Source organism: Vulpes lagopus, chromosome 3 (genome assembly GCF_018345385.1).
Source record: "Vulpes lagopus strain Blue_001 chromosome 3, ASM1834538v1, whole genome shotgun sequence".
NCBI classification, from domain to species: Eukaryota; Metazoa; Chordata; class Mammalia; order Carnivora; family Canidae; genus Vulpes; species Vulpes lagopus.
This window is the reverse complement of record NC_054826.1, coordinates 151210485-151237172: the sequence shown is the minus strand read 5'-3', so window position 1 is coordinate 151237172 and position 26688 is coordinate 151210485. Positions and strand designations below refer to the sequence as shown.

At 35.1% G+C, this 26688-nt stretch overlaps 1 protein-coding gene across 7 annotated transcripts in view; it reads right to left on the bottom strand.

The window, feature by feature from the left end:
* COL24A1 (collagen type XXIV alpha 1 chain) overlaps positions 1 to 26688 on the bottom strand; it is a 388183-nt gene that overhangs the window by 43920 nt on the left and 317575 nt on the right. For all 7 annotated transcript variants that reach the window (XR_005987020.1, XM_041750763.1, XM_041750767.1 and 4 more), the window contains 5 exons: positions 25204 to 25257; positions 25040 to 25093; positions 18926 to 18979; positions 17693 to 17800; positions 1551 to 1658 (listed from right to left, as the gene is read on the bottom strand). Coding sequence is in view for 6 of the 7 variants with exons in the window: in XM_041750763.1 (XP_041606697.1) it covers positions 1551 to 1658; positions 17693 to 17800; positions 18926 to 18979; positions 25040 to 25093; positions 25204 to 25257 (378 nt within the window). In the remaining variant the exon portion in view is untranslated. The remainder of the gene's footprint in view (positions 1 to 1550; positions 1659 to 17692; positions 17801 to 18925; positions 18980 to 25039; positions 25094 to 25203; positions 25258 to 26688) is intronic.

The window sequence follows — 26688 nt, the reverse complement described above, 5'->3', positions numbered from 1 at the left end:
TAGAATCTACAAATATTTTGGCTTTTAAATGAAACCTTAATACAGGTCCAACCTCAGGCATAGTACGAGGTGCTGGGGAAATCAAATTCTGTATCGTCATTATCTCTATCAATATTTCCCATGCAAGGAATATTTGATTATAATGAGCAAGAAGCGTAGCAGCAGGGAATGAAAATTCCAGGGATTGTGGTCATAACTGTGGAAAGAAAAGAGAAGGGGGAACTTAAAAACTAGAAAGAAGATAGCAAGGCTAAAAAGAGAATGGTGAGAGGTGGTGTGTGTGAGGGAAGGTGTTTATATATGATTTGTATTTTATTTGAATTGGTATTATTTTGCTCTGTTTTCCTTACCATACAGAGATGATTCAGCTGATATCAGAAACAGAGCAGAGTCTCCTGAAGTGTGAACCTTCGTTTTTGACATGGTTATCTTTCCAATCCTATCATTAAGAAATCTCCATTACCTGTTTTCCAAGGTTCCCTTTGATATGCATTCCCTTTAGCTCCTAAATTCCACTTTAAAGAGATACTTAAGCACCACTGTTTTATTTGTAAAAGTTAAGTCTTTTGTAAATTTATTTTTTTTTGAAATGAAAGTTGTAATATTTTCATACCATTTCTAAAAGCAGGGATCTGGAGAAGTTTAGAGATAGATTAATGAAAAATGATGCTTGATAGATTCTGATCAAAGATTCCTTAAAATTAGCAAATCATTCTTCACTGTCTGGAGACAAAACTTTGGGACTTGACAACTATGGATCCTTTTTATTGTAAGTTCATACATTAGAGATAGGAATCTTATTTGATTTCCTAGTTTTAGCATTTGCTCAGCTACTTTGAAATTTAGTGGAAAGGGATGGGTCATTTCCAGTTTACCCATATGGGTCAGAATACCTGAACATTCTTTAGAAATGCAACTATGAAAATCAAATTAAGAGGTGATAATGATGATGGTGCCAACATCTTAATCGTAGGCTTTTATGAAATTGCTCCAGACACTTGACTAATCTCTTGGTTGTCTGGGTCAATTCTGCATTGAGATAGCACTAAAACAGGTTTAAAAAGCCTCTTGAATGTACAATACTCCATTCAATGAATGTGAATGCAAGATTTAATTATGGTCACTCTGATTCAAAGAAATAAGCTCCACTCTTATCAGATTTATTCATTGGTTGGTGAGATTCAGATACAGAGGAATAGGAAGTTTATCTAAGAAAGTTTGTATCAGGAAGTATAAAAGATTTTTCTTTTTAGGAGGAGAAGGTGGACGACAGAGAGGGAAGAGGAAACAGAATGACTCAGGTAGCATTTTTAAAGCATTGCCAATACTGAGTTAATGAGTCATTCTGGCAAATTACATGCACTGTGGTTATCACGGGAGATGAGTATGTCCAGGCCACACACTTTCCTTTTCCTCCTAATATATTTTTATTATCGGTCAAATTTATTAAAAGCGATTAATTTTACCAACTTGTGATCTAGCCAATGAACTCAGGGACAATATGTATGTTTATAGTGCTGCTCATCCATCAGAAGAAAATGTTAAAGTACCTTTGGGCCTGGAACCCCTGGGCTTCCCGGAAGGCCTGATGACCCCTTGGCTCCTCGAGGACCTGGAGACCCAGTCAGTCCTGTTCTTCCTGGGCTGCCTCTGGTGCCCTAAATAACATAGATAAGGGGAAAAAATGGGATATTTCCTAAAAATCCATCCAGAGGCTAAATATACGTAGGAGGGATTGGTGTTCTGAAAGCTGCTGTTGACAGGTTTGAGAGTTATCCTGGGCTTCTTTCCAAATAAGTGAAATATTTAAGTAATGTTTTGACTCACCTAAAGTCTCCAATTATAATGTAATGGTCTGAGGTATTCAGACCATTACATTATAATCAAAATGTAATCAAAATTACATTTTCATCAAAATGAAAATACTGAGGCAGTACAGTCCATCAGGACCTTTTGACTTAAATAGCCTACGTGTAAATTATGTGTATTGTAGTCTAACTTTCTGTATTGTATTCTGGTTGCACGACAACTCTAATAACTGATTAATGTTTCCTTAAAAAATATTCTGTGGATATTAACTAGACTTACTGTGGTGATCATTTCTCAACATACATATATTGAATCATTATGTTGTATACCTGAAACTAATATAATATTCTATGTCCCATATATTTCAATTTAAAAAAAGATTAAGAAATTAAAAAAAAAGTTTTTGAGTGGTTCATTCGTTAGCCCTGCACAGAATATCACTTATTGATATGACTTATTAATAGAACTTAAGCTATGTGAATAGTTTATAGGTTGACTCTCGGTGAGAATATTTTCAAAGAAGTTAAAGCACTAAATCAGTATAGCCTCAAGTAGAATCTGCTAAAATGTGATAAAATTGATAGCAATGCATTGGGAAAAGATTTATTGGACAAGTTTACAAAACTTGTGAAAATATAAGGTATTTAAACCTACAGATATTCATTGTATTATTCACCATCGGGTACACTGAGGAAAATATTCAAATCTAGCATGTATTAATGAATCAGTAGTGTCAACAGTGAACTCTGTCAATTCTTGCAACCTGGTCCAGTGTGTGGTTTTGTGTGTGTGTGTGTGTGCGTGTGTGAAAATAGAAACCGAATATCCTAATTTTTAAAAAAGATTTTATTTATTTATTCATGAGAGACACAGAGAGAGGCAGAGACACAGGCAGAGGCAGGGAGCCTGATACGGGCCTCGATCCCTGATCCCAGGATCAGGGCCTGAGCCAAAGGCAGATGCTCAACCACTGAGCCACCCAGGTGTCTCTGAATATCCTAATTTTATTATACAGCAATTTGATGGCTTAGTAGGGATAAAGTTTTATCAAGATATTTTGAGGATCCCTGGGTGGCGCAGCGGTTTGGCGCCTGCCTTTGGCCCAGGGCGCAATCCTGGAGACCCGGGATCGAATCCCACATCAGGCTCCGGGTGCATGGAGCCTGCTTCTTCCTCCGCCTGTATCTCTGCCTCTCTCTCTCTCTCTGTGACTGACTATCATAAATAAAATAAAATAAAATAAAAAAATTAAAAAAAAAAAAGATTTTGAGAATGAGATTGAAATGTTTTTGAATGGGAAAAACTACCTTAAACCTCTATTATTGAATAATGAATAGCTTTAAAATATAGATTTTACTGCAGACTCCATAATGTTTATCAATGAATTGAACCTAAAATTATAAGACAAATCCATGCCTGTATGTGAAGCATATACTGTGGTAAAATCTTCTTTTTCTTTTTTTAAGGGTGGGGGGCAGGAGCAGAGGCAGTGGGAGAATGAGAATCTTAAGCAGGCTCCATACCCAGCACAAAGCACAATGCAAAGCTCAGTCTCACAACCCTGAGATCATAACCTGAGCCAAAATCAAGAGTTGGGTGCTTAACTGACTGAGCTACTCAGACAACCCAAGTAATTTTTTTCTTTTTTTTTTTAAGTAATTTTTTTTACAGTAATCTCTATGTCCAACATGGGGCTTGAACACACAACCCCAAGATCAAGAGTCACATTCTATACTGACTCAGCCAGCGAGGCACCCCATATGGTAAAGTAATTTTGATGACAACTAATGTTTGAATCACAAGTAATGTCAAGCAACTTTATACATTTCCTATGGTGTCAAAAATTAAAACAATAAAACTCTCAAACCTGGGCAATATGTCACTCTTCATTTCTCACACAAATTTGCAGTGGGTAGATTTTTTTTCTTTTCTTTTTTTTTAGTGGGTAGATTTTCTGAGCTCAATTTCTTTTAGTAGCATTTTTTAGTACTAGAGGCAATAAATTTCTATACCTCAAGATCCATTTAACCATGCCACTGAGGAGTTCTCACCTAACAGTTCAATTGGAAATGCTAATATAAAATGTTATGACATGCTAGAAGGCAAATATCAAGGGAAGAATCTAACAGAATTTTATAAATTCTTTCCATGCAATGAATATGCACAATTAAAATCATATGTTCAGGAATTTGGCAGTACCTATCTGTGTGAAAAGAATTTTCAAAGATAAAATATGGAAAACATGCAAAATCTCATTATAGGTCAGCATTTACAAATAAAAAGAAAATTTTGATGATAGGGAACTATAATAAGCTAATTGTGATCTCTCCTCCCACAAATCATTCCCTTTTTTCTTGTTAGTAGACTTGTATTACAAAGAAAATTGTACTAAATTATTATATTTTGAATTTCATGAAGAACAATTTTGTGAAAATCTGTTTTCTCTATTGTTACATAAGTTCTTAAATAATACCCTTAATTTTGCCTCTTGCCCTGCAAAGCCTAAAGTAGTTGCTAATATTTACAGAAAACATTTGCTGACCCCTATTTTAGGAGATGACTGCTACTTTCTGAGTTGATTCCTGGGGCACTAAATTGGGTTGTGCAATCATTCTTCTAGACATTCAGCAAATATCTGATGATGATATGTGAAAGGAAGGTACTGTGGGAAACCCTATGAGGAATATAAATATGAATAAAATATGGTTTTTGTTTTCAAGAAGCTTAAAATTAAGTGAAAAAGATAAAATGTAATATATAAATAGTTAAAGACAAATATTTTTTAAATTGTCAAATGAGGATAGAGATACAAAGCAAATACTAGAGAGGTATATAGGGGAAATTACCTCTGGTGCTAATCATGAAAGGAATTACTGAGAAAGTAGTATGGAATTGGATTATAAGATAAAGATACTGCTGGGGCCCCTTCATTTAAGCATCAGACTCTTGATTTCAGCTCAGGTTGATCTCAGAGTTGTGAGACAGAGCTCCACATTGAGCCCTGCACTGGGCTCTAGTGAGCATGGAGCCTGCTTCGGATTCTCTTTCCCTCTCTGCCTCTCCCCTCATCACATATGCTAGCTCGCTCTATCTCAAAAAAAAAAAAAAAAAAGGGATAAAGATAAACATATTGCCCTTAAAGTTACAAATGTAATAGGAGAGATGATTTGCTCAAAAATAGTCTAGAGTCATCTCTGTAGAAGGCCTGGTTGGGAGAATAAGATTTAAAGATAAAGTCGATTTTGAATAGAATACTGAAGTATTTTTCCTTTTCTCCCAAGTTATTTCCTCCAAATTATATCATCACATATCTTTACATTCTCTTACTTATGGGAAGTAATTCGACATAGTTAGAGAATTAACTTTTCCAGGTAGATTTTCTTCATGATCACCAAACTCACTAAAATTATGAGTGAAAATGTGTTTCATATTACTAGGTGCCATGTACTATGCTGGCACTTACAGGGAGATACCTACAGGATATTAATTCATATTCCTTAATTTGACCTCTAAACTTTTTTTTGGTCACAATCTACATTGAGTATTTTTTCTCTTATCGTTTCTCTATATTAGTAGCTCTTAAAATATGTAAGGAGCAATTATTAAGACAAAATCCTCATTGGGAGAAGGTAAAGGGGAGGGGAGAAAGAGAGGAGACTAGGGGAGAGAGTGAGAAAAGAGAGGGGAAGAGGGGAAGAGAGAGAGAAAGAGAAAAAGAGAAAGAGGAGAAAGAGAAGAGAAAGAGAAAGAGAAAGAGAAAGAGAAAGAGAAAGAGAAAGAGAAAGAGGGAGGAAGCAGACAGGGTAGAGAGAAAAGAGAGAGATCCACATTGTGGACTTAAGATTCAGGTGGCATGGTTCTCCCATGTTGCTTGCATCTTAATCCAAGTGTATTAATCTCTATTTCCTTCCCCTTGCCACATGAACTTGAGAACCCTGGGTTTATGTAATTGGTTCTATTTCTTTCCCCTAGCCACACAAACCCTGGATTCATGAAATGGTGTCATTTTAGAACTCATCAATGCAAATGAAAGCACATCTAGTCATAGTCATCTGAGACTTTGGGATGTAAAATCTCAAAAATGTTCAATGAAGGCAGTTGTTATACCAATGGCCAGGTCTCAACAGGAATATGACTATACAGAAAAGGCAAGTCTCAAAAACAAAATTCTGATGAACAGTGCCCTCCCCACTAAAAACAGGTGAAAAACCTAAAGAAACCAAGGGCTTGCAGAGAAAGAAGGGTATGTAATAGCAAGGAAAATAAAAAAACCCCACCAAAACATACAGACTTAGGTTAACCCACCAAAACATACAGACTTAGGTTAATATACAGACTTAGCTCCAGAGTTAAACCAGGTGAAAAGTTAAGTTAAAGAATGTAGATCAGTATAAGGAATTTTTTTTTTTTTTAGAACGGATTGTCTTGCAAGGCTATGAATATCCTATCCTTGGATATATTTTAGAGGTAATAGATGCCACAGGGAGAAGGTAACACATGACAGGTTACCCTAGACAATTTAGGATACCTCAACATTCCAGAATTCTAATATAGTAGCACTTCACTTGTAATTTTAGGCAAACTTTAAGACCTTTTCTCACCAACAGGAAAAAAATGTATCTTTTGGATGATGCATGGACAACAGACATTCAGATACTGCTGAACGCTCCTGAAGTCAATAGGTATTTTTGACTGAGAATAAAAAGGACCCTAAGACTACTCTTTAGGGTTTACTGAAAACTAGAAACTTTACTTGCAGCGTTATCACACATTTAGCACCAGACAGTGAATATGTTCCAAGTCATTTACTGTTCATGTTGGTTTCTTAGAGAGAAATTTGAGGATGGTAGCAGAGTGTTCTGGACAAAGTTCCAAACAATGTTTCATACAAGTAGAGAACAAATATTTCTTATTATGAACACAAAGACGGATGAGTAATTTTGCTTTCAAGAGAAACAGATGCTAATGCCTAGGCATTCTTTCCAGTATCTTCTAAATGATTTGTTTCAAACCAATCATTAAAGATTAAGTCATTCTGAGCAAATTTCGAAAAGTAAATAAAGTCATAATTTGTTCAGACATGCTGAAACCAATAAACAGTTTACCCGAGTCTTTAAAAAGAAAAGGTTAATAGTATGATTAAAAAAAAACAACTCGTGATGTCTCATGGCTAGAGACTTCCATTATGCTCAGATAGGAATCGGATTTGCCTGCTGAGTTTTTTTTTTAAACTGGCATATAATTGACATATAATATTGTGTAAGTTTAAAGGGCACATTGTGTTGTTCTGGTACACTTATGTTTATGTATTACAATGTGGTTATTACAGTAGTGTTAACTAATACCTTTTTCATATCACATATTTATAATTTCTCTTTTGTGCTGAGAACAGTTAAGATTTAGTCTTCTGGCAACTTTGAAATTTACAGTATGGTATTGTTGACTATAATCACTGTGTTGTGCATTAGATTTCTAGAACTTACTTATCTCCTAGTTGTAAGTTTGTATCCTTAAATTGGTTTTCAACTCTGTAGGAAGTGTCAATTTTAGCTGGACTGAAACTGATGACTGCTTAAGCCTTGATAATCTAAGGAAACAAGTACTTGGTTCAGTAATCAACAACATCAGCCACAGCAAGAATTACTTTTTATTGAGTGTCTTCTGTGTATCAGAAACTGTAATGGTAAAAAAAGAGAAAAGAAAAGAAAAGATAAGAAACAAAACTGTAGTGGTAGATGGTTGCATTGTTTAATTTTATTTCCTTCAGTTAAGGAAAGAAGAGGGACTTCTTATCTTTCACTTTGACTTCCCTGTGAGGAAAGGAAAGAAGAATATGTAAACATACACATACTTAGGTATAAATCTGCCTTTATTCTGGAACCCAATGGAAAGACATGAGAAGAAAAATGGAGTTATATGGATATATTTAGAAGATAGAGAGAGAAAGATATTGGAACAATGATGACTGGTTTGTATAAAATAGTGAAACATAACAATGAGAATGTCACTTTGTTATTCCCTAGGCCCTTTAATTTACTTGTCTTAATTTCATTAGGATTGAAACAAGTATATTAAGAAACAAGAAACAAAATAAAATTTCTTAAATACAGGCAACAACAAAAATCCACATTAAAAAAAAGATTTTATTTATTTATTCATGAGAGACACACAGAGAGAGGCAGAGACATAGGCAGATGGAGAGGCAGGCTCCATGCAGGGAGTCTGATGTGGGACTTGATCCCTGATCCTGGGATCATGCCCTGAGCCAAAGGCAGATGTCTGCTCAACCACTGGCTGAACCACCCAGATGTCCCCGGAAAACCACCTTAAAACCGTGTTGAATGAAAAGACAAATATTTATATTAATTTTATTGATTTCTCACCAGAATGATAAATTTAAAATGACACTAAACTTCAAATTAGTTGATATTTTTCTTTAAAGTAGCACCTTGAAAATTACTAAAGTTTTTTCCTTTCCCTATTGCCAAGCATCTTCTGTGCTCATAGCATTATGTTTATATATTTATTTACTGTATGAGAAAATAGCAGTTAAAATTAATTTACTTTCTATAGTACAAAAAAAAATAAGTATGATGCCCTGAAATTTTTTGCATTAGGCAACATAAGTACTGCATTTTTTGTTAAGCCAGCAAACCAATGGCTTATAAAAGTAATGCTTTGCTTCCTTTGTTCCAAGCAACTAAAAACACTTCTGTTTAAGTAAGAATTTCTCATTTTATTTGGTTTACTAAATATATCCCTCCTAGGAAAAAATTGGCTGTTTAAAAAATGTGGGATAATAATTATTAGGTGATTATATGCAAGGCTATATTATATAAAAATAATGTAGCATTCATAACATTTTCCTTCAGTGCCAGTCATAAGTAATGTGGCCAAATGCTGGAAACAAGATTTATGAATGAGCTGTATACTAAAGTCAGGAGGTAGCTTTAGTGTTGAATCTCTAAACATATTAAAGCTTCTGGAACTTGGAACAGGGTTGAGACAAGTCATAGGGTAGTGGAGACAAGTCAGGTCTGCTTGACTTAGGTCTGTTCCCAAGAATCTACAAAACTAACTCTTGTTCGGCCTTAATGAATACAGGCATTTCAGCATTGTATTACCTCACAGAAATTATTTCTATATTTCCATTAGGGCAATTGGTGGTTTATCAGTCTTGCAAAATGGACAGTACAAATGTCACATTGGGCAAAATTAATGTATCTTGTGAAATCTCCTTTACTCAGGTCTTAACTGATAATCCCAGCACTAATGGGGATCGAAAGAGGGCCTTTCATTTATACTTTGGCTCTTAGACATGTCTAGGCTCACATCACTATGAAGAAATAAATGCCCATCTTTTGTTTCAAAAATAACAAATCTATACCCATACTATCTAATTTGATCTTCTGATAATCCTGTGAACATGTCAGTTCTTTCCTGACTGCAGGTTTTTCCATTTTGGTTCCTTTACAGAACATGTTCTTCCCTCATTTTTTATATACCTGGCTCAGTCTTACCTTCCCAAAGGAGATAAAGTATTTATATACCCAAATATGGCCTCCTTGGTGAGGCCCTCCACTGTCTACTTCCTCTGTAATCTATTTCCCACATGCTCTCTCTCAACACTCTATTTCTTTCGTAACACAATTTGGTATTACCTGATTTATTTATTGACTACCACCCAATTACTGGGCTGAACCACATTACATTATGAATTTTAGTCAAAAATGGTCAAATGTCAGAAATTTCTTGCTGTTCCATGTATGTTTCATGAAGGCAGTTCTTTATCTATCTTGTTCATTGGTATATTATCTAACTCCTGGCTCATATTAAGCACTAAACACATATTTGTTGAATGAATGAATGTTAGCTTAAGCATGAGTATCTATTATTATGGGAAGATGATAATAACGATGTAGTCTACTAAATGCTTCATGTACAATGTCTCATTTGATTTTCAGAAAAAAACATTTGAATTAGGTATTATTACCTTCCTGTTATAGATAATACTTAAGACATCATGTAGCTGACACATCTTAATTTTATTCAGGGCTCCAAAGTTATAGTTATTATGCAGAGACCATTCACTCTTCAAATATTATTGAGCTTCTTCTATGGACCTGACACAGCTAAGTGCTAGGGATGCAAAGATGAATAAATTACAATCCCAATTCTATATGAGTTTGCAGTCGTTCATCACAGAAAGTCATGACATTATGTAATCAGCAACCATATGACCTGTGCTCTGATGGAAGCAGTGTATAGAGTGTACACAAGTTTAGAACAGGGAGTCCAAGGAAGAGTGGGGAGTCCAAGGAAGAGTGTCTGAAAGAGGTCACAGTTTGGTTAAATCCTGAAAGAGCAAGAAATTGTTCATCCTAAAGTAACAGAGTAAGGTGGAGGAGCTTTTCAAGCAGAGGGCATAAATTATATGTACAAAGACATGAAAGTAAGGAAAATATACAGAATTCAGGGGGAACATCTTAGTAATTGAGCTTATCTGAGTAGGGGTGTAGCATGGTGGTTAAGAACACAGGCTGTGAATCTAGATTGATTTTGAATTCTGGCTCTATTAGTCATTGTCTATGTGACCCCGGGCAAGTTACTCAGTCTCTCTGAATCTCACCCTCTTTTCTGTAACCTAGAGACAATAGCTATACCTACCTTGTGGTTTGTTTGTTTGTTTGGTGAGAATTCAATAACTTTATACATATTCAGCACCATGTACCAGCAATAGTACCTGGAACACTGTAAATGTTTAATAATTGTTAGCTGTCATTATGACTGAAATATATAGCAAATGTGAAGAGAAAGGTAGAATGTAAGACTGGAAATTTAAACAGAGGCCAGACCATGAAGATCAACATTCCACAAAGACTATGAACTTTTTGGACTGGGAATCACTGAAGATTCAACTAGGAAATTTACGTCCTTTAGCAAATCTTTCATTTTGTTGCTAATAAGCAGCCAAACAGACTGTGTTTTGTCTGCTCTGGAAGGGTTCCTAATGAGTGGTAAATGAGCCAAAAAAAGCACCAAGGGGAAGAGGGAGAAAGTAGCAATCAGGAAAAGCCATAACTGGAAATCACCCTCTTAATAATCAAGAGTTGACAGGATCTGCTGAATGTAGATCTGGCAAATGCAAGTACATTTCTTTCTCTAAAATACTGTGAAGAAAGAAATGCATCTTCTCAGAAACAGAGGTTTCTTTAGTGTGACTAGTTCACAGGCTAGAGGACACAGCAGATGGGTGGCAGGGCTGCTGGTGGTCCTGACAGAGGCTTCCATGGTGGTCCTGCTACTCTGTGCTTGGATTATGAGTGGGCTGATGAAGTGTGTTTTTCCTTCTTATACTGGACACAATCCACAGTGGAAAACTCTAGACTTTCGATGTTCTTTTAGGACAAGCATCTCATTTTCTACCACACTTAAGCCTGTGTTCACCTGACAAAGCGCAAAGTCAAGATTGAAAGGCCTTGATTTGTCTTAAGTCAAGATGTTAGTTTTGTTTCTTTCCCTCTTTTCCAATAACCAATTTTATTAGTTGCAGCAATAAAAAATAAAAAGACTGGTAAGCCTCCATTTTGATGACAAATAGATTTATGATCTTTGCAGGGAAAAGTTGTTTTCCTTTTTCATAAATGATTGAGGCACTACAGAAGTCCAACGCAATGAAAACAGCATGGTAGACTCATTTACTACAGATGTGCTAAGTTGACTAGTCTCAAAACACTCATTTATACAGAAGGAAACTCACACAGGCAACTGTGAGCCTCCCCAATCCTGTTCTTCAGTTATAGTCACGTGACCTTGAAAAAACATTGAAACTGTGGCGTGAATATGCCAAAAATTCTTTAACTCCTTGGCCACATCAAAAAAAAGAACATTGTTTAGGAAAATCAGACAGTTGCATAATGCTAGAAATCCCAGAAAAAATATTTTTCTCAGTGGAAAAATCCAGCAGTCTTTAAAGGTAAGCCAAGAAACACCACGGTGCCATGATTTTAAAAAATAAAAAAATAAAAATAAAAAAAAAGACCAATGGAAAGATGTCCTTATCCATTGTTGAAAATATTCTAGGGAATATGCTAGTATTTAGAGATTGTGTTACTTTCTCTTAACTAGTTTTTCTAATGCAATAGTAAGTTTCAGAAATAATTACTTGAAATCATTTTATCTAATGACCAGTTTAGTCATTGTTATCTAATATCATTGACCAGACTAGTTCCTTATAAAAAGCATTATCATTCTAAGTTCATATCATATATTCTACAGATAACAGAAACATTTGTAGAAAATATTTCTGTATTCATAAATACCAATAGCGTGTGTAAACTTTGGGGTTAAAAGGGGGATTCCTCAAGGGAAAGTTATTTTGCTTTTTTATTTTGATGGATACAAAACACTTCAATATTTATTACATCCTGATATTCAGTGTGTATGTGAAATTTTTCTGACTTATTCTCTGAAAATGCTAAAAGTAGGAGATGATGAATTATGATCTGATACCTAATTGCTTACTAATGGCAATAGCAGATATCATTCAACTTCATGACCCTGGGTGATATACTGCAGCAATATTCAACATTATTGTAATTCATTTGAATTCCTTTTCATCACAAAATTCCATGAGATTTTTATACTAGCCATATATAAAGGAATATGTGGCTCAGAATCTATTTTTTAAAAATGCTCAGTTTGAAGTAGAATAGCTTCATTTTTTAAAAAAAAGATGTTATTTATTTATTCATGAGAGACACACAGAGAGAGAGAGGCAGAGACACAGGCAGAGGGAGAAGCAGGCTCCATGCAAGGAGTCTGATATGGGATTTGATCCCAGGACTCCAGGATAACACCCTGAGAGAAAGGCAGATGCTTTAACTGCTGAGTCACCCAGGTGTCCCAGTAGAAAAGCTTCAGAAGTGGAACTAGAATGTGTGTGTTTTATTGTTTGATTAGTTCAGACTCAGATTCTTTCTTTTTGATTATGTCTTCAGCCTCTCCATCTCTACTGTCCATCTAGCATAAAAATGGGCTCAAGGTTCTGTCACTTGCAAATAACTCCTACTTTAATTTTAGTTTCATCTCTAGTTATTGTCCTACTTTCTCTTTCAGAGCCAAATTTCTCCATTGAATTGTCTACATATCTGATTGCCTCACTGTCTACTCTCCTCAAGCACTGCAATCTTCTTTCTGCCCCCACTAATCAAATCAAATGGCTATCTGCTGAAGTTACTGATCACCTCTATATATTAAAATATAATGGTTATAATTTCATCTTTTTAGATTTCGGTGCTAATCAGGGTCCTTATTTGCAAATACCAGAAACAAATTCTGGGTAATTTAAACAGAAAATTTCCCTGAAAGGCATTGAATAGCTCATAAAAGTCACAGAAATCCAGAAAGACAGGTTTGGAAAATGCTTAGAATTGTAGGAAGGTTAGGAACTACTGCGGCTCCTGGCCATTGACTGCAGTCATCCCTGGAAACAGAGTACTACTGATGCTGCATATTGATAAGAACAAAGAATATTGAGTTTGGCTGCTTTTATATCTCTGAGTCAATGAAAGTGACAATCTCTCAGTGCTTCAGAATGTATGTGAGTATGTATTTTTTTTTAAAATTGAAGCATAGTTGGCCTCAGTTTCTCCATGTACAAAATAAGGATCATAATTATGTATATCTTATAAGATTATAAAGATTAAATGAGTTAATATAGTTAAACACTTACTTTGGTACCTTGTACATACTTAGCATTATATAAATCTTTGCCATCTATATGGAGCTATTCTATTATAGCACAATAAAGATGATAAGAAAAAAAATTTCATCTCTTATATTGGATAACTACAATGATAAGATACAAATTTTCTTCTAATATATCTATAAATGCAAGGTAAAACCAATGACAATTCAAGCTTTCATTATGTTTTTAGAGAAACTTAGCAAATCTAATCTCAAATGTATGTAGTAGAAGTATAAAGAAGGGGGACTTTCTCTATTAAATATGAAGACACATCACAAAGTCATAGAATAAGAACTGTGTGATAATACAAACAGACCAAGGGACACCCAATTTTTTTCTGTAAAAGGGCCAGAGAGTAAATATTTTAGATTTTGTGAGGCCATTGGTCTTTGTTGCACCCACTCAACTGTGCTTTGTGATGCAAAAGCAGCTATTTTTAAACAAATGACTGTGGCTATGTGCCCATACAACTAATTTATGGATACTGAAATTTAAGTTTCATGTCATTTTCACATGTGACAAAATCTTCGCTTTCTTTTTATTTTTTTCTACCATTAAAAATGTAAAAACCATTCTTAGTTCATGGGCCATACAAATATAGATCCATTTGGTTCATCAGGTGTAGTCTGCTGATACCCCGAATGGATGACTGATACAGACCATGTATAAACGAGAACTTAAATAGAGTTGGTTGGATGTTTTCTATTTGTGTTTTGAGATCCAGTCTCTGTCCTTCTCCACCCCACACCATGCTCCAGTGGGTTCCCTCACCGTCTAGCTGTTGGTCATTGACATACCAAGGGGAGGAAGATGGGAGAGAGCCTACTCTTGGTATAGGCAGAAAGGGAGTGTATTGTCATTAGTGAATTTTTAAAGGAATAATAAAACTTTTTGTTATCATCATCATATACTGGCAACTCTACACAATGTCAGTGATAAAACAGTCCTTCCCATTAGTGCTACTATTATCACCCTTATTTAGTTGAGTTTGGCTAATGGGACATCCTGGCAGGGGGCTGGGGTCAGGAGGACACTGAAATCTCCAGCAGATTCAGGATGCTATGTAAGCTACCTTGCTATTTGCCCCTTGTGACTGAGCAATGATAATAGCCAATAATAACAGAGGGATCTGTGGCTGGTAGAGATGCTCTATGGGTCCTCTGATAACCTCTCCATAGCAAATCACAGCTTATATCTATAAGATTTTGAAGATAAGCCATGCCTTCCTTTGTGACATGTAATTTTCCATCTGGAAGGTGGTTCTGGGCTTGCTGTGGTTGAAACTGAATAACCAACCCTGAGACATCAAATGACTATGTTGCCCTGAACTGCCTATTATGAACTAGGTGATATGTGATCCACTGAGTCATAGAATTGGATGTGCAGCAGCAGTATTCTCCTAAATGGAGATGACATATATTGAGACTGGGCCCTACCAGGTCCAGAAAGTGCAAACAAAATATGCAAGCAGCATGGGACGACTGAGTGGCTTACCGGTTGAGTGTCTGTCTTTGGCTCAGGGTGTGATCCTGGATTCCTGGGTTCGAGTCCCACATCGGGCTCCCTGCATGGAGCCTGCTTCTCCTCTGTCTCTCTGCCTCTCTCTCTCTCTCTCTCTCTCTCTCTCTCTCTGTGTGTGTGTGTGTCTGTCTCTCATGAATAAATAAATAAAATCTTAAAAAAAAATCCAAGCAGCCAATTAAGATTTCCATGATACCTGCTCAACTGTTCCTTAAGCCTAGAGAACTCCCTTGACCAGTTAATGGAGGAGGGAAAAGCTCAGACCTGATTTATAGATAGATCTGCGTTGAATGTCAACATCAGCTAGAAGTGAATGGCTGCTGCATTAAAGTCTGAAAAAGATCATTAAAGGGAAATCTTCCCAGTGGGCATAACCTGGGGCAAACCATGTACGGGGCAATCCATACATCCATGTCCAGCTATGTGCAACCAAACAGCCCTGGTTGATACTCCAGAGTCCTAACTGCAGTTTGGAATAGCTCCGAGTGTGCAAATAGTCTTGGCATCTAGTCTTTAGTCCCCTTCATGCTTGACCGTTTCATGTAGAACCAGAGACTCAATTTTATGCATAAGCCTTCACCCACACAGCCAATAAAAACAGTGTGGTAGATTCTAGGAATAGGGCTTAGAGTGGCATCAAATGAAATCAGTATCTTATTTATGTTGATTATTTTCTGTATTGTCTTTCTCTTTGCCATTAAATTACTGTCCTTTAAATATGATGTAACTATTGAAGAAGGGTGTAGAGTTGCTAGAAAATATCTATTATCTGGCTAGAAACTAGCAGCACATAATAGTCACTTGCCACATTGCTGTTTTTATGCATAAAAACAATTCATGTTTTGGTAATCTAAATCAATTTTCTTATTCCATGGAATTTTCATCCTTCATAGGGGGAACTCCATGTGTCACATATTGCCAGAAAAAAAGTAGTTTGTTACATAAACCATTAAATAAACTGATATAAAAAGTAATTGATAACTTTGACCGGTCACTAATGTCTGATGATTACCTAATACACTGAATTATCTGAAATTCTTATTAAACACATATGTACAGGACCCTGGTTTCTACTATCCATATCTGGAATGAATAGGGATTAGCAGTATTAGCCAGACAAGAAACGATTCCCTCTTCCTGGAAATTAAGTAAATCTGTTGGCTATTAGTAGTATTTACAATTGACTTTTTAAACCTTATGAACTACTAGGTACATCTACCTCCATACCACCTCCATGATCAAGCTTGTGTTCAGCAGCAAGAAATGTGATGTTTTGAAACGTGTTTTCCTTGTTTCAACTCTCAAAAGCTTATCCAAAGTAATAAGGTAAAATTCACTACAACATTTCCCAGTAAAACTTAATCCACAAAAATACAGACTCTCAGACCAATTCAATATGTTTTATTGTTATATTTTTAAAAATCCGCAACCCCATTTTAAGACTAGTACATGGTGAGTCTGGAGAGCAAAGTGAGAATGAGGGTCCAGTGCATAAACACTCTTAAACACTAAGATCTCAAATGAAAGAGAGTCTTCTTTCAAGCATACTGATGTTTATGGCAGACAGAAGTCTATAAAATATCTGCTTTAATTGAAAACATGAGACTGCTGTCAAAGTTTTCTAGATTTTAACCCGATGCGCTGATATTCTGACATATTGCCTCCAAAATAAATAGAAACCATGTTTAGACTCCTTAAAAATATTCATCTTTTCAGATAGAATCTGGCTGTATTACTTCTGAAATAACTAAACTATCTCATACTTTAATTAATTAATTTTTTTTTCAAAGAGATATCTTATCATAGTAAAAGACAAACATTAGTTTGGGTTTGGGCTTAGGTACAGCACCAAGTTCCATTTAAATAAACAACTAGGATTGATTTAGTATTTAAGAAAAGAAAAACAGGACCACAGGTAACCACATCCAAATAGCAGAAATGTAAAAGGGTAAATATTACAGGGTTCTTGAAAGTACATGGTTTATTATTCCAATATTTCAAGTGAAGACACAACGTGAGATGAAAAATATCTGGATTATGAGGACTTTAGGGAAGGAAAAAGGAAAGGTGGCTAAATGAAGACAAAAATGGTTTTTAAAGTTCTGATCCAAATAAATAAGATAAGCACTTGCATAAAAACCAGAGAGAAGCTATATCATTGCATCACTACTAGATGAATACACAGAAGATATTCACACAATTTTAAGAAAATACTGAGGCTGTAAAAGTAAAGGGAAAATGAATTTTGGCAGGATTTCCATTGAGTGACTGCCAAGCCTTAAATGTTCCAAAGGTGGCTTAGGATGTTTGATGAACTTAAGACACAGCCAGGTGGTGTTGTCCCTAAAAATTTGCTTCTTATTTATAAGCTTTTATTTGTGCACAAATGACATGTATTATTTATAATATGGGTTTTTTGATACAAAATATCCCAGAGAATGTACTCATTGACATTCCCTGAAGATCATAAACACAATTCCAAAACAACTATTAAAACAGTGGTTGGCTAATCTGAGTCAATATCAAAACTAAGAAAGCCAAAATATGTGTGGTCTAGTAAACAGATGCTTATAAATAAGACAGGAAAAGTAAAGAGAGATTCATTCTACTCACAGGAAGTCCCTGGTTTCCTGGTAGCCCAGCTTTTCCAGAGTTTCCTGAAAGGCCAACAGCTCCATGGTATCCTTGAATGCCTTTTGGCCCGGGTAGGCCAGGAGGACCCTGGTAATCAAAAATTACATAGATTATAGAGAGACGCTGTACAAATGTTTAAATGACAAATACCTTTATATTTGGGAAAGGGATGTTTACATTTTTAATACTATGTCCCAGGAGAAATTTTCCTGTTTCCTTTTTGGATTCAGGTAACTGTCTTTAAAAGTTCCCTAAACAGAAGTGCTGAGCTAACTAAAATGTAAACTTTTCAGCGACAGTATAATTCTCTGCTATCTTTCACTGTGCTGGCCTCTGCTCTATCCAGTTCGGGAGAAAAGTCAGCTATATGTACCTGTCAGCTTAGGATACAGCTATCCTTCACCATCTTGCAAAACCTCATGTCCTACTATTTTCTCAAGAAACAAATTATGGTTCTCTTTGTTGCCACATTGAACTAGATAATTATATGAGTGCTTAAAGGTCTGAACATTTTGTTTCTACTCTTGAGCAAGTGGATTTTATCTGTATGAATCTCTGATCTGAATGTGCTTATAATAATTTATGTTCATGTTCTCTTCTTTTTTTGAACCAACCCAGGCTACCCAAAGTAGGCATCTAGCCCTTGGCTACAGAAGACCAGCAGGAAGTAAGGCTCTGCTAATAAGCCAGTCAACACATATTTGCTTGGCTAGAGAAACTGATGGGGAAGGTAAAATTAATCTTTGTTCTGTGATGAAATGATTTAAAACATTTTCTTCTAAGACATTCTGTTCTATTTGCCAGGAAACCGAGAGGCTGTGTCCTTCAATTACAATCCAGCTCCTGCTTTTTATTCATGCTTGAGGATCTCTAACCCTTGTCACCAATCATTCAGTCATATGCCATGTGCTCTGTTTTCAGTGGTTCATAATCAGAGAGTAGCATGAGTCCACAGAGAGAGCTCCATAACACCAGAAACCAGCAGCCTTCAATTGCAGAGACTTATATTTAAACAGCGCAAGCTTGGTTTTGAACTAATGGTCATATTTTGTTCCCTCTGTGTTCCAGCTTGAGCTTAAGTTTTTTTTTTTTTTTTTTGAAGACAAGCTGATTTATCCAACACTTGTCATAATTGGCTCCAAACTCTCTGCTTACTGAAGCTGCCAATTCTATTTAGAAAAACAAGAAAGATGAAAAGGGCCTGTTACTTACAGGAATCCCAGGTTTTCCAGAAGGACCAGGAGCTCCTTTTTTCCCCTTAGGACCCTAAAAATGTGAAGCACAGTTGTCACTAAATGGTAATAACGTTAACTAAGCTGAAGGCATAGAAAATATAGAAAAGAACCCTGAAAAAAAAAAAAAAAAGAACCCTGAGACCAGGATAATGAACCAGTCCTGCCACTGGCTGGCTGTACATCACTGAGATTGCCATTTAACTTTCCAGGGAGCTATTTTCTTTATCTGAAAATGAGAGAATTTGACCAGATAATTCATGAATTTCCATCTAGCTCCAAATTAAATCTTAGCTCTAAAAGGGAACTAAATATTATATAATAAATGTCCACGTTTTCAGACTGGACCTTTGTCTTCCTATTGAAAGTGGCTAAGTGCTTTACTAATTTCATAAACATTTATTGGCTATTTTGTATCAAGTGCTCTATTATGTGCTGGCAATGCAAAGTCAAAGTTACTGATCTGAAGTCACAGTGTGGTAAGGGACATGAACCGATAGCCTAAAATGTGCTTATCTGGAAGCATGGAGAAGAACATACTTGTGAATAAAAGAAAAGATATTTATTTCCCACGGAACTCTTTGTTTTTCCATGTGTGAGAGGTTTTAAATCATAATTGATTCAGCAGTAACTGGTCTGCCAGGATAGTTAGGAACTTTGCCCTTGTGAATCATGCCATTATCCTGATGATATCCTAAAATTATTTTAAAAAGAAAAATGTGGAAAAGAGTGACCTAGTTCACAAATCAGAAAAAGCATATTGTCATTACCAGACACATTTCTCAGAAGTCATCGAAAGTTCTCACAAACAGAATAATTCCACCAAAATGGGATGTTGTTATTAAAATTTGAAGATAAATTATGCCAAAGATTCAAGTTGACAACAATAACAAAATAAATAATTTTATAACATATTCTATCCACTGAAAATGATCTTAACATTTTAAGAAGAAATAATATATTCAGTCATTAGAAAAAAAGGACATTTTCTGTAAGAGATTAGAAATCCAACTTTGTTAGAATTTGATAATGGGGATAATATGGAATAAGAGTTTTACCTCCAGCTTGGAAAACTATTTTACTTGCCTTAAAAAATCACTAATGTAAAGTCCTTCTAAAAGTAAGGAAACCAGGAAATGAAACAGTAGATGATATGACTTTAGTTGAAGAAGATGCAATTCCTGGAATAATATCTCTAAAAATAAATATACCTTTAGAACAAAATAAAGAAGTAAAATAAATAAGATTTTAATATTAAAAATTGATTTCACTTATCTCTAATAGCATTAATTAAATAGTATATGAACTGTGATAATATCAAATATGTAACCAGAATGTTTTTTTTTCCTTTACAGTATTTGTTTTTATGTAAAGTGCTAATCTGTTCTAGATTTTAGATTTTCAAAATAGGTGTTTCCTTAGCTTATGAATTTCAAATAGTCCTCTGAAACTCATGGTGGGGTAATAATTGGAGAAGGATATAATATTTTGAGAAGAATATATTTTTAAATACAAAAGCCTGATTTTTAAATATTTAAAGTCAAAACAAGATGACAACAATTGGACAAGATCCACCTGGCCACTAATGGTCTCCATAGTGAATAATTCATGGTCAATGATTATTCTTGTAGAATTATGACTGTGTTTATATTTGATTGTCAAAAACCAAGGTCACAAAGGATTCAAGTCATATAATTTGCCCTAAAGAACAGATTTAGAATTATAATAGTATAAGAGAAAATTTTTCCTATTTGAGGAGATATAAAGATCTTTAAGTTGGAGAAAGGTAAGAAGAGAAGTAGAAGAGAAGCAAGATTGTTCGACACTAACAGGAATCTCTGAGAAGGGCCCTTTACACCTCACTCTGCCCTCAAGTCCTGGGGTGGGTAGAAGCAATAATGCCCTCAGATAAGTGAGGGGATTTGGGAGACTGAAGTCTTCATTTAGAAGTCCACATAAACTGCACTGAGTGTCAGCAGTAGAGTAGAAATTTCTACATGAGATGTCTAGGTCTGTGGGCTTGAGAAAGTCTGAGTCTCCCAAGCACAGGGCATGGTATAGGGATTAGCAGAATGTATTTCCACATGGCCAAGAACAGAAGCATATAGCCCTTAAGGGCCCATATAAGGAGACTTTGTGCCTTTTCTGTACTCAGAAAAATGGCTGTACATTCCAGCATGAATTAAAGAACTTCTGCAAGGAAGGCCAAGGTAGATGTCAACATAGTGGGATGATGGCAGCTGGGAATCTAAATGGATGATGTGCATTTCGGTGTATACTAGTGTAAATAGATGAATAAAGACCAAACTCACATCCCATTCCTCTTCCTACCACTGCCACCCAGAATATATCTGCAAAACTGACAAGAAAGTGAATAGGGAAAACTCTAAATCAAATGTAGGATATTTGTGTGGATGGAATTAAAGGCACTCAGTTGATTAGATTTCCACCAATTAGATTTCTATCACGAAGCAGAATGGGCACATGTGCACTCAGGACAGATGTTAAGTTCCATTATAAAGCATATAAAAAACAAAGTCATATTTTTAGTATACCTGAGTTTATGTCTTCTGGTTCAGACATACTACACATGTAAATAAGGGTTTTACTCCAAATGTTCATATAATGAAATAAAAACAGAGATTCACAAATCATCACAGATTGATTACATTTTGGGATGCCTATTATGTTGGGGATTGTTTCAGAAAAGTTAAATGTTGTGTCATGAAATCTACATGCATGGGTTTATTATCATGAAAATTAGAACGTTATTCATACTTGGATGGGCGTCAGGAAGCAGCTCCCAATAGAATAACACAAAACGGAAAGTATGACTATAAAAATTACTTTCAAAGTATATTTTGCTACTTGTAATAGGACAATTGTGGCAAAATCTGTCTACTGAAGACAAAAAGTGCTTAGCAAATAATAAAAATATAGTCTCTGCTGTTTTGAGATGTTCAATTCAGGAAAGATTTCCTTATTACAATTATTGTCATCATACTAAAAGGAAGTAGGTCAGTTAGGAAAAAAACAGTCTTACAATGGAGATTTTAGATGTATTAAGATCATCAAAGTGTAGAATATTGATTCTTTAAAAAATTTTACGTTAAAAAAAATCTCAAAATGGAATTGTTGGCTTAAAACTAAATTAAGAGCCAAACGTTACTAAACATTAGTCCTATGTAGAGGTATTCTATTCAATATTCTATTTCAAAGGTATTCTATTCCAAATTACAGATTTGGGCCAAAGACAAAGAAAAAAAATTGTCATATAAGGTGTTGGTTCATGATTTGGTTGCTATCATAAGAATGAAAAGAAGTTACTCCTTAACCAATACCAGAATTCAAGTATAGTAAAGTTAGAACTATTCTAATGCTACTTTCAAACTTAATTTATTCATATTATTTTATTTAAATATTAAGTACCCCATAAATCAACAAACAGACTTTTCTGTTTTCATAATAGGAAAGGCAAATGAATTTTACATGTAGTCTTTAGAGTGAGCATAAAATTGTGCTTTCTCTTTTGTCTGGCTATCTTTGAAAAAGAATGCTCCCTTTGAAATTAGATCAATTTAAAACAGCTTTCCAGTCATCGGGATGATACCAGTTCACAGGCTCCTAGGGAAGGTAGTCTAATTCATTTTTTAAAACTTTATTTAATTATTTAATTAATTAATTATTTACTTACTTATTTATTTTTAATTCTTTTGATAATGGACATTTAACAATGTGTCATTATAGTCCAAACTCTTGTTTGTTTTTATTTAAATAAAGCTGAAAGACAGTTATCTCAACACTTAGCTAGTTCTAACTTTGTTAGGATAGCTTTACAATATAAACAGATTTAGAGTTAGGCAATAATTACTCTTTCCTCCTTTTTTTAACCAAGAAATTTCAATTCACTAAAATCTGGAATTTTGTTTTGGAAGAAAAATAAGATTTTTGGCTTGAGTCTTAGTCTTTGAAAGCCATTATAGGACAGTTCACTACTTTTGAATTACAAAAATCTTTTTGAAAATGTAGTGGTTGTGCAATTGGCTTTGACTTGCTCTTTTTCTGTATAGATTCCCACTGTCTCATATATGAGAGCCCAATGATTAAGTTAGTTGGTTAAGTAAGATTAATCATATTTTACTTGATTTATAAAAGATTTCAAAGTAATAGAGGCTTTTGTATAATATTAGGAGTCAGGAGATTTCTAGTGTTGGTTCTGTTGTAAACTAATTCTGGATCTTAGGTAACTCAATCTCTCTGACACTTAAATTTCTTCATCTGAAAAATGAGAGGATAGTCCAGATGATTTTACAGGGCCATTTGCAAACCTAAAAAACAAATTTAAAGCTTTGCAAAAACAAGATGACAACAATTGGACAAGATCCACCTGGCCACTAAAGGTATCCCTAGTGAATAATTCATGGTCAATGATTATTCTTGTAGCAATTATGACTGTTTAAAATTCTAAGAGGGTTTTTAATGTAACCATGAACTGTTTGCCAGTATTCCCCAAGGCAGGATAGAATGAATTCCCTTCGATTATACAGTATTTAAGCCATAGCTTCTCAGTATCTTTTGACTCTAATACCTAGGGATAGTTGACCACATCAGCTGGAAACATAGTTGTCTAGTAAGAATATTTGAATTTCATTGGCATAATTTTAATAGATACTAATAAATATTAAAAAAATTTCTTCTTCCTGACTTATGCCAAAAAAGAAAAAGAAAATACTGAGAATATGAAAGTACTAATTCTAAGAGCTTAGAAATTTTAGGATCAAGCCTTGGGAGCGCATGTGCATCCTTAGGCACTTAATCCAAATATAAGGAAGTCACATGAAAGCAGTACTAGTGTTCTAGGTTCATAGCTTTTTCCATGATTTTTTCTAATTTGGGTACTAAAAGTTGTAAATAAGTGGGGCAATTACCTTCTCTCTCTTCATTTATTCTTTTTAAGGCTTGCCTTCAATGGTATATTTTAATTTTTTTAATGTACTAGTTCTTATTTATTAACGAACTGACAAGGAGTTAGTAGGTAGATGTCAAGACTATTCAAAATGGCTTTAGGTGAGTGAGTACCTATGTAATATCAGATTCGACCCAATTTTACTATTTATTCCTACATGTGGTAAACACAAAGTATGGGTGAAGACTGCTTAACGACTTTGGAGAAATATGGTCTTAATTTGATTATTTTTTATCAATTTTCACCTAATTTATTATTAAAATACAGTACATTTTCTTAAGAATTTAATTTAAAATTGATAGTATATGAAATCAGAATGCTATGAAAAGTAGGGTAGCAATGAACTGACAGTACAGATTACACAGCAAATTATAAGGCAACTACCTCCAATAAGGCAGAGTTAACATTGAGCAATGCACAGGAAAAGAGATGTCTAAATTCAATAAGCTGATGTGTTTTTAGTTTATTTGATAACAGATAATTGGCTTGTCTTACAGACAAAAAGATTTTAAACCAAGCATGAATCTTTGTCACGTAGTCAAACTATTTCTACCCCTACTCTTACTACAACTATATAGGTTTGACCAAGAGGTTTTCACTTTTCAATGCTGGTTTTAAGCTTATTGATATTTTTGCTTAAAACCGCAAAGAGAGACCATTCATTCTGGATAGCTTTGGGCAATTTTCACAAAGCCAGAGAAGCCTGATGATAAGGGGAAATTTGGATGGCAGTCAAAACACATGAAATAATCAATAATCTGGTTTTTGCACACTTAGTGACAAACACTCTGATTAGAGGCCTACAGTGATCCTTGCTCTGGAAGGGTGAATGATCATTTAAATCACAATGAACAGGGGATCCCTGGGTGGTGCAGCGGTTTAGTGCCTGCCTTTGGCCCAGGGTGCTATCCTGGAGACCCAGGATCAAGTCCTACGTTGGGCTCCCAGTGCATGGAGCCTGCTTCTCCCTCTGCCTATGTCTCTGCCTCTCTCTCTCTCTCTGTGACTATCATAAATAAATAAATACAAAAAAAAAAAAAATTAAATCACAATGAACAGTAGCTCCTATGCCCCTGCTTTCTAAAACCAACATTAAGTTTCAAATTGTCTCAAATAATTTCAACTTACTTCAGATCCTCTCTCTCCTTTTAGTCCTTGCTCACCTTGGTCACCTGGCTCACCCTTTAATAGGAAACCAGACAGAAATCATGTATGAAGCAGAGACCAAATAAGATACATCAACAGTAATTTTTTTCAATGCCAGAATTATAAAGAATATTTTCAAAACATACTGGGGGCCCTTGTTGTCCAGTAGCACCTCTTGGTCCTGGCAAACCCACATGACCCTAGGAAGAGAAAAGATTAATTATTATAGTAAATAGAGACATGTAACTTAGAAAATAAGGTGATATTGGTTAAAATAGCAGTAAAATGTTATAAAACGCAATTTATATAACAGAAATTATGATTCTTTCTTGGAAATGCTGTGGAATATAATAGCCACTGGATATTATGATAACTGAGAAGAGTATAAAGTTTGTTTCATTTTGCACATAGGTTAATGTAGTGGGGTAAATCATGGCCCACCAAAAGATTTCTATTTCCTAACTCCCAGAACCTGTGAATATGACCTCGTTTGGAAAAAAAAAGGTCTTTGCAGATATCATTAAGTTAATGATCTTAAAAAGAGATGATCCTGAATTGTCTACAACAAGTACCCATATAAGAGAAAGCTAGACACAAGCAACCAAGGAGAGGGCCAGAGGCAGACACTGGAGTGATGTAGCCACAGCAGTTAGAAAAGGAAAGCAAGGATTCTCCCCTAGAGCCTGTGGAAGGGAGCACAGTCTGCTAACATCTCCATATCAGATTCCGGGTATCTAAAACTGCGAGAGAATAAATTTCTGTTGTTTTAAACCACTTGGTTTACAGTGATTTTGGTCAGGAAACTAGTATAGTAAATAACCAAAGAAAAAGGGCTTGAGAACAAATTTCTTTTTTCAACCTATTTCCACTGTGGAAGTGAATTATGTATGGTCTCCATTTTTACAAACTAAGTTTATACCATTTGGATAGATTTACTGAGTTGAAAACTGGGAGTTTTTACTGTATATAATGCCAAGACACATCAAATGACTTTAATATTCAGCAATCTGTCATCACGCTAGTCCTCCTCAGAAGGAATGCTGACCTACCACATTTCCCTTTTCAAGTGAGTAAATAGAAACTAGCAACAACCCAAGGGCATGTCAGAGTATGCATGAAGAATTCTGCATGCAATCTCTTTTATCCCCTTTCCTAGTGTCCTCTTTGCTTCAGATTTCTTTCTTCCTGCTCTCTGTATATTACAAAAAGAATGCCATAGGCCCATTTCCTTTTTTCTGGACTAGAAGAATTGCCTACATAGGCTAATGATATTTATCTCACAGAAAGATCAGTTGAAGGCTTCTTTGTTTGCATTCTTTGAGGCAAATATTTATGGTTTTAAGATCCAGCTAATTGATTTAAAAAAAAGAACCCTGTTTAAGAGAGTGAACAGTGGCAAAAGAGAAAGTCTAGTTTGGAAAGCTTTCTATAGAATATGGTCACAACTAAAGAGAATGGTAACTGGTAGTTACCACACATGTCCTTACCAGAAAAACATGAGCAGAGTCAGCAATAACAGAATCAGGTCAATGAAGATAAAGTTTGGTACAAGTAAATACGATGATTATAAGTCATTCATTAAGCAGAACTCAGGAGAGAAATGATTGGTGAAGAGCTGGAGTTAGAGAGTG